Source organism: Arachis ipaensis, chromosome B08 (genome assembly GCF_000816755.2).
Source record: "Arachis ipaensis cultivar K30076 chromosome B08, Araip1.1, whole genome shotgun sequence".
Classification (NCBI taxonomy): Eukaryota; Viridiplantae; Streptophyta; class Magnoliopsida; order Fabales; family Fabaceae; genus Arachis; species Arachis ipaensis.
Genome location: NC_029792.2, coordinates 111,050,572 through 111,060,404, shown reverse-complemented (window position 1 = coordinate 111,060,404; position 9,833 = coordinate 111,050,572). Strand labels below are relative to the sequence as shown.

Sequence of the window (9,833 nt, the reverse complement as noted above, 5' to 3'; positions counted from 1 at the left end):
CGAAAAAATGAATTTTTGAAATAGAATTTATATGATAAGAGAAGTTTAGAATTGTAAAGTACTAACTTGAATCAGTAACATTTGCAGTAAACCCGTTAAATTCTCCTGTACGTCTTGTGTTACATTGTGTGTTGGTATTTAATTCTTGGAAGTCTGTTAAATTTAAAAGGTTGAATAAAAAATATTATCTAAGAAAACTTTTTTCAAATATAAATTCTTAATGGAAATAGATTAATGACACAATGGATTAATAAATCAATTAAACTTAACGAAATATAATGGAAAAATTGACTTAGTGGAATAAATGAAACTTTTTATTTTTATAAACATATCGACTAATATGTGGAAAGGAAAATATTAACGTAAATAGTTAAATTTAATAGATATTATTGTACCAAACATAACATGAATTTAATAGTGTTAACAGGAAAATAAACATTAGCATTAAAACAAATCTAATTTTATTTGAATCATTAAGTAAAAAGTGCATTAAATTACAATATTGAGTTTTTTTTCATAGCTTTCTTATATAACGCCTTATCTCTACGTTTTTGTTATTGCATATATAGCTCTCTCTCTCTCTCATTATAATTTAAACATTATATTTCTGAATGTAAAGTATAATTTAAACTTATGCTATTTCATCTCGGAAAGCGTCATTTTTGTTGTGCACGCCGAATTTCAATAAAAGTTTTTATTAAATTTTATTTGACATTGAAATAATTAATTAATTTTTCTTATTTGATGAATTTATTATAATGATTAAATAATTCTTTACGAAAAATTATGATATTAGGTCTTTGTCGTTAACTGTGTCTATTTTGTTTAACATATATATATATGTGTGTGTGAGAGAGATTATAGAATTTGATTTTACCACAAAAAAAAAATGAAATTCTCCAGTAGAATTTATATGATAAGGAAAGTTTAGAATTGTAAGGTACTAACTTGGATCAGCAACATTAGCAGTAAACGCGTTCAATCCTCTTACATGTGTTGTGTTATATTGTGCGTTGGTGCTTAATCCTTGGAAATCTGTTCAATTCAAAAGGTTGAATAAGAATGTTATCCAAAAATCTTTTTTTACAGCTGAAATCTTTTTTAGAGTATAAAAAAAAATTAATATGGAACTTTAACAGTATTACTTAGGTAATAATATAATGAAACAAATTTTTTATTCTATTACATGATAAAAGTAGTGAAAAGAAGCATGAGATTTTTTATTTGTTTGGTAGTTGCTTCAATTCAATTCCTTTTATTGGTACATGATAAGAGTCTTGAAATTGTACTTGGTTTCACCGAGACTATTGACTTGATTTATTAATCTTATATTTTAATAAAATAAAATTTTTCGATGAACAATTTTTAAATTTAACATTCTAACTAAAAAAGAGTACATTATGACTACTGACCTTTGAATTCTAATCTAAAACATTTTCAGATAAGAATCTTCCTAAAGAAGGAATTGCACATAATATAAGCATTATAGGCAAGCATGGCTGGCATTAGAGATAACGGCAAGAATATAACACTGCAAAATTTTGATGTTCACTTAGAGTAAAATTGACTGTTGTATTAGTCTCATATTCACCTGCATTGTTTGTATTGATTGAATCTGGATATCGTACAGAATCTGGAAAAAAGAAATTTATTTTATATGTAAAAGGTTTAAATGTTATTTGAAAGGTATATATACATTGGGAGTTAATTCATTATAGTACTTCAAGAACAAATATTATCTATGACCTGTATTTGTGTGAAATGTGATGGTGCTATGCATAGGGGTTGATTCAAAGTTGACCGTGTCAGGTTGAGATGCATCTAGAGTGTGTCTTGTGGGAGTTACATGCGTAGAAGAGACTGGATCTATGTGATGATTTGCAGTTTCGTTTGAGGCAAGGTTATGAAAACTGGTCGCACCTAAGAAGTTGTATATACATTCAAAGAATTTCTTCATTGTTATGATTAGGCTAACATAGTAATATAAATATGGATAACACATGGAAGTAAATTAGGAGTTTAACCTGGCAGTAGAGATGTATTTGATGCTAGTTGGGATGTTTGAATATGAATGATGTTGTGTGAAGTTGGAGTTAGTATGTGGCGTCCTGGAGTTAGACTTGTTGAAGGCATTTTGGCATGGCAGTGCAATTGAGCCGCATGTGGAATAACATGTATGTTGTTTTCTGTCCCTAAACATAGTTAATGTTAAGAGGATTAATTGACAATGTATAATATGAACCATATCCCATATTTTTTTGGATTTCACATGACATGTTAGTTTAATTAGTTGTGGCAGCAAAGTTTTAAAGCAGGAAGAATGATTATAAAGACAACCATTAAGATGGCTGTCAAAAATCACCAGGGTTACACAATGCAAGTGTTGCAGTAAAAGTTTGAATACAAAATTTGTTTACTCTTGTATAAAAGGTCCTTTAAAGTTGAAGTATGAACAGTTTATGTTACATACCTTGTAATAAGGGTAGATGCAACTCTTTCAAAGGTGTTCTATGCTCTGATTCTTGCTGTGCACAATGCTGAGGTATATGCTTTGTAGCAATATGTTGTTGTTGAAGCATGGGATGTCCCACGTCAGAGTTCTCTGCAATGTATGATATAAGATAAGAGAGGTCTTGTTAATGGCCAAACAAATGATGAAGGCAGCATGAAATTTGATTCATCCAAAGTGTATAAATATGTTTTGTGGGCACCTTTGTGGATAGAATAATGGAGCTTTCTTTTTTTTCCAGCTATCTTGAACAATCTATTTCGCCTTGCTTCTTTTGCATTCTCAACTCCTTGGTCTGGCAAATTCATCTTTGTCCTTCTATGGTGAATGTGTGGTTGTTGTGGTAACAATGGTATGAAAGAACTCTACCACTATTTCATTATTTGGGAGGTTGCTTGATATTTTTTTTATTTTACATGTGTCAATTGTCATGTTATAGGAGACTTCAATTTCTGATACACCTAAAGGTGTACTGTCGCGCCATGGTTAGGATGCCTCGATCAACGTGGGACAAGCCTTCTCTGGAAGCAAAATTTTTTAAACTACATAAATTGATCATGTTAGCTGTACTTTTTTGGAAGCAAGCAGCATTTTTTTGCTGATAAAAAACAAATGGTGGCAGATATTGTTTAGTGGTGTTTTAAAAAAGGATATCCTTCATTCTTTTAATGCAATGAGTTTTTTTTCTTTGAATATAAACCTTCCGTGAAAAGGATACTTGAGACTATACAACTGTTAGTTCCTTGTTAGAATGTATCATTTGGGAAAGATTTGAAGATTTATATAGACTTGAGATGGTAGAGACAAATGAAAATAATTTTTTTGTAACGCCTTTGTATGTCTAACTTATGGCGCAACTTTATTTATTTTCTTGTAGAATTTTTGTAAACTTTAGGAGGGCACCCTGGAAAATGGCTCTTGTTTTCCACAACAGAAGAGACTATAACAATATACGTACTCATTGAAGGCAGGGCATGTCCTAGTGATATAGTATGTAGAAACTATAAATTAATACAATGAAAACTATAACAGCATCAAAGCTAACTAAGCATGGAACATAAATCATAATTTTGTATTTTACATTCTATTTGAATTTCTGCACTAAATAGGAAACACCCCTGGCATGTGAAGAATGATTCTCTTTAACTGAATTTGTGTTGGCCAGCTCTGCCAATATAAATGTCGTCGTTGATATGGCTCCCAAGAACATCTTGAAAGCACAATTTCTTTTGTAAAAATATATCCTTCGCTTACTTGTTGTGTTAAGCAAATGAGTTCCTCCTCAAGAAATAATTTTGGTTGCTCATACATTCTAACGGTTTCCACTGCATATAGAGGATTCCAACGAAAGCTATCTTCTGTTTTCATTTGAAGAATCCATAATGATATGCTATAGTGATCAATGTTAGCTGGATAGGAGATGTAGCAAATATGATCTTTGAGTAGTACCAGTGCATTACAATCTGACTTTGCCTTGTTGGGAATTTGACTTAAACACCAGTTGTAGTTGGTTATGGAGAATATTAGGACGGATTGTGGTTTATCCAAAGTTAATCCACCAAAATTAATCCAGAAAATTAACCAATTTTTTGAAACGTAATCAGGACTGATGTTGGTAGTATCACCATTGGCAACTCTCTTGGGTTCCCATTGCTGGTACTTACTATTCCAGAGGGTGTACCATATGTTTTTGTCATCAAATTTTTTCTTGAACACATGCATTACACAGTACTCCGTGGTGGAAGGGTAGTATGTGAAAGCAAAGATTGAGACGCATGTGTGAGCTTTAAAAATCCGTGGTTGAGGTAAGTGGCGAACACTGCTCGTTAGCAAGTTCCAAATGAGTACCATATTCTTCCGGCAGCCATCTGTAAATGTTAGGCAGACGTTCCCAAGCTCAGAACCCACAAGGGTAAAATCATTGCATGTTGTTAACTGTGTTGGGAGACACAATGTCTTCGATGCACCTGTTAAAGCATTGACACTGATAATTGCATTGTTAGCTTTTGTCCACTCTGAAAAAAAAATATGCAACAAAAGTGCTTGTTTATTATGTGAAAAATTTAGGTGGTGCTGAGATAGGAACTTAAATTCCATCAATGAAGAGCACCAAAATTTGTTCAATGTCCTGCATCTGTAGAGACATCTATTATCAACTTTTCCTAGGATGTAAAGAATTACATCCTGAGGAAGGAAAGGAGAAGAGGAATCAAAAGTTGGCATTATCCCTAACATTTTGTGAAACTTTGTTTCTTACCAAAGAAATCAGTCTTTTAAAGAATTTAGTACATAGGCATAGATAGAGCTGAGGAACCTTTCTTGCTTTTCAAAGACCATTACAATTAAACAGAAACCCTGCTTTACTACCTAAAAGGAATATGTATGAGTGTTGCGCGGGTTAATTGACTTTTTTCCATTTTTTGGTTGTTAAATTCCATTGACATTTTCCAATTTTTTATTAGTTTATGTGACAAAGTACACTGCTAGCCGGTGTAATTGTCATCAGCAGACATCAAGTCACAAGTAAAGTATATCCATCAACACATTGATTTGATTTGCACGGTATTATATAGATTTTGACATCACTCATTGTCTTATGTGCTATTTATTGTTATGTGAACTAAATGAAAATGGCATGCAAAGTTCTTAGTTTAAAACCAACTAAGTTCTGTTCCTGAAAAAAAAAAAGATCCTAACTATAAACTATTTTCAGTCATTTATATAGTTACTTGACTTTATAATTAATTTATTTTTTATCAATATTTTTTGGTTGGATACAAATTCAATTTAAAATTAGATGTCAAGAACACTTTAAAAATTTAATTATTGGTGAAATTCAAAATTAATAAATCAAATCTAAAACACTAAACTTCTTTTCACAATTACTTGTCAAATTTTTATCAAGCAGTATAAAATCCGGTAATAATGTTTCCATTTGAGTATTAGTTATAAATCAAGACATTACTTAAGAGTAATTTATTAAAAGAAATATTCACCCTTTCAAGAGGGTTACAAATTTGATCTATAAAGGCTGACATAAATTTACTCCAACCTGCAATAGGTGGCTTGAAACCTTCATGTATAAAATATTTCTTTAATATATAAAAGCTTGCTTTAGTTAGGATTAAATTAATAGATTAATGATTTGTGCATAGTATGCTATGTTAGCACTGGATGGATTTAGCCATACTAATTATTTGGAATAGTAAGTTAAAACAATTTATGACTTTCTATTATGGCAGTATTTGTGATTAAACCTATGTATATGAGCTCATCCATACATGAAGTCATGAATTCATTATTTCAAGTTAAGCATGTGATGTGAGATTATTGGATGATGCATAAAATATTTTTATGCAAAAGGTGGCTGCAAGCATGATGCAGAGACCTTTGTTCAATGTAAAAAATTTTGCATTTGGGACACTTGAATTCATAGACTAATGAATTAGTACAAAATATATGAGTATCCTTTGAATTGTTAATTTGAAAAAAAAAGGTCTAAGTTTCTCCTCAGAACCATTAACTTCAATAATTTCATATAGTCTCTCAACCTTAACATTTGTGAAAGATACTTCACATGTGTAGAATCATGATACTCATTTGAGAACTGATTATGGGCATCAGTTTGTTCAGGCACAAATGGAGAGCTATTATTAGAATTAACTACCTTCCAATAAGACATTTATTTTCATACCTTTTCTATACCCTAAAATAAGGATATCATCATTTGGTATCACCACAGAAAACTAAACACAATATGACTAATCTAATTTTATTGATTATTACAGTTACTCCTGTAGCTCTTATAAAACTTTGAAATCTTAATTTCTTTGTAGTTCATTTTTTCAATTGATTAAGAAAATGTGTATGGATGAAAAAATATTGAATAAAACTATTTTGAAAGAAAAGTATTTTACAATGATTCTAATATATAATGTGATATTAGCAATGGTTGTTATTCTCCATTAAAAAACAAATTTGGAGAAAGGGCATTTTTGATAGTAGTTTTGTGAGTACAAATGGAGAAAGTAAAAAAAATTATTAACCTTGAATTGCATTGTTACTTGCATAGCAGAGGATTCTTACTTCAAACAATAGAATCTAATCATAATTAATATAAGATGTATAGTTATTAAGAGACGGTAGTTCGTTTAACTTGATTAATTTGAAGGATAGATACTTCAACGAATAAGGATGGAGTTGAGTAAAGAAAGTGTAGTTTTAAAACCCCTGCAGCTTAGCTATCATGGGGAAGTCAGTAATTCTGACTAACAACACTGCTAAATTAATTCAAAGCAAGTTTTCTCTAAATTTAGTAAGCCACATAAATATTTAGGAAGCAAAGCTTGATAATACAACGTAACAAAGTAGACATGGAGAATAACCTCTAATACATAGCTTCATGCAATACATGAACATGTACTACATACCTTCTTGCAATATATATTTTTAAACTAATAATAATCAGCACCTAGATTATGTGATTTTACCTAAACCACACAATAGCAACTTAGAACAGAGAACATGCATTATACTTAAGCGTGAAACAGAGTTTAATACATATACGTTGCAGTAACTCAAACCCATCATAACATAGCATTTTATAACCTTGGGCAATCTTCAAGTCCAATGTGAAAGGTGGAAATCACACTGGATATAATGTCTTGTGGTACACATGCATGGACCTGAGTCTGACTTCATCTTCGTATTCTACCCAATGAAGGGTTCTCCTTCTGTTGTTCATAGGAGTATACCGACAGATATGGAAGTGTGGAAATTTTGATTCATCGACTCCATCAACTTGAAAATGACTTTCTTTGATTTGTATGATATCTTCACCAATGAAGTTGGTTGGAGTAAATAGCGGACCATCCCCATTATACATAAATAACCTAGTCCAAGTTGGTTTCTCCTCTGTAACATTAACATGCCAAATAGCAGTGGAGAAGTCTTCTTCATTATGGTTGGATGAAGCGAGACAAAGCTTTTGGTTAAGATTCATTAGCATGTAACAATGCCCCAAAGCTTGTTCAGGGACGACAATTTGTTGAAAGGTTTGAGATAATATAGAAAAGCATACAATATATGGGGATCTTTGCTCAACATCCTCAAATGAGCGTGTTAGCCAATAAATAACTCCATCAAGTGTAACGTAGGTTGGATCTAACCTTTGAACATATGATGGACATGGCAAAACCACATCCCAAGTTCTTGTGGTGCTGGTATACATGGCGAGTGTGCATGCTGTAGTTTCATCACTGTGTTGGAACACATACACGATAGCATAGTCAAAAGTATATGGATAGTATGAAAATGCATATGAATAAGCCATTTCAGGTTCAAAGATGTAGACAGGATCTGGGATGAGTTTGGACCTCCGGCTCACTGGATTCCAAGCTATCAAGTAGCTCTTTTGTCCCATGGAAGAGTATTTGATGCAAAATACTCCATTTTGAATGTCAATCAGTTGGAACCAACCTTCATAAGTTAGCAAGAATGGGAATTGAAATGGACTGGTATACCCCGTCGAGGCATCCATCATCATGACCCAGTCAAGAGAGCTCATGAAAGAGGATGGATAGCAAAAATGTAGCATTAGTGATATTCCATCATTTCTCCATGTCTCAGACACATTTGTGACAAAGTGATAGCTGCTGAGCTTTCCTCTCCAGTAGCGAGACGTCATGCGACCATTCAAAATGGTCGAAGCATCACAGCGATGGAATATTTCCAAGAGAAGTTCATTAGGTAGTTCAGGGAGGGGAATGGAGTGAGGAGGAATATCACTCATTCTTTGTCAAATATGAGGATGCACTATAGAAGGAACTGAGTAGAAAAATATGAGAGTTAGGAGTATGAACTTTTTTGGGTGAGGATATGTCTTGATATGGTATCTGCACTTGTCTTTATTTATAGAAGAAAAGCTACTTAAGGATTCAACTGCCACATTGAATAGGTTTTTATGTCTCTAATTTAAATGGAAAGGGGACTAAAGAAATATAACAGGTATCTTTTTAAGTTAACTTTGGAAGTTTCCTAATAATCCACGGAGGAATAAAAGCTAATTTACACTTGTCAAGGAAATCAGAGCCTCTAGAACTAAATGTAGTAATTCCATATATTGCTGATATCTTTCTATTTTTGAGTAATTAAATATTGTTTTAGATAAAGAAAAAATCATTTTGTACCCATTGATGTTGAAATATGGGAATGCAAAAGGAATGGATAAGTAGTAAAGTCTTCCCAAATGTCATACCAAAGAGAAGATAGGAAGCAATACGAAGGCATCTTTTGTTTCAATAGAGGAAGGCTTTAAATGAAGTTACAATAAAGCTGAAAAATAATCTCATATGAGATTCAGCATTAATGCTGACATGACCTCCAAATCAGGTATAGCAGAGTATATCCACTCTATCTTCCCTCCTTCTAATTGTTCTGTATGAACAATTATGTAACTCAATGTATAACCAAAAGCTAATAAACTTTTTAAACAAAATTATCTCTTTATTCGTTGTTGTGTGACATAAAGAGCTAAGACTTCTCTCATTGAGCAGCATGCTTCTTTAATAAATTTGTGAAGAGACTGCTTAGATATGACAATACATATTTAATACTTGATTTTAAAATCTTATTGCAGGATTCATGAATCATTACCTCTTTAATGAGACTGTTATAAATGAACATTTGCAAGTGGGTTACTATCCATCCGTTCAGCAACTTCTAGTTGCTACACCAATATATTTAAAATGAATTGTATGATTATTTGATTCGGTGACCTTGTAGCAAACTTTTTGTTTATTATGTATGCAAGACTATTATTGAAACTCAAACTTTAAGCCACAATTAAGATATCCAAAAAATTAACAAAGCAGTGTTGTTATTGCTTCTTTTGGTCAGCACATTTTAAAAGTTAGAATAAATCAAAATCTGTATTGCATTGTCCACGCAGTAAAAATTAGTCAGTAACTTTGACTAATTTAGTAAAAATCTGACCTCATTTAGGTAGGTAATAGATAGATACATGATTAGTAGATATATTAGCAAAAATGTCAGCTGAATACAATTAATAGATAGTAAAAAATAAGCTAACTAATGTTATCTACTTGGAAATTTCATACAAATGAAACTATAAAATATTATCTACATGTATTCTTCAAAATGTTCCAGAAATTGTTCTGCAGTTATAAATAGCTATTTTAACCCAGTAATTCTTACTATAACTTGGTATATTCTTTGAGTTGAAATTTTTTTGTTGTCAACATATAATATAGGATAAATTGTTATTGGTATAGCTTAATTATTATTAAATATTTATAATGCTTAC

The 9,833-nt window shown here is 31.6% G+C and overlaps 1 protein-coding gene across 1 annotated transcript in view; it reads right to left on the bottom strand.

Moving 5' to 3' along the window:
• Positions 1 to 2,817, bottom strand: part of LOC107611309 — a 13,710-nt gene extending 10,893 nt beyond the window's left edge. Inside the window, exons 1-2 of the mRNA XM_021108301.1 lie at positions 2,712 to 2,817; positions 2,471 to 2,602 (exon numbers count right to left, since the gene is read on the bottom strand). Coding sequence (XP_020963960.1) covers positions 2,471 to 2,602; positions 2,712 to 2,817 — 238 coding nt within the window. The remainder of the gene's footprint in view (positions 1 to 2,470; positions 2,603 to 2,711) is intronic.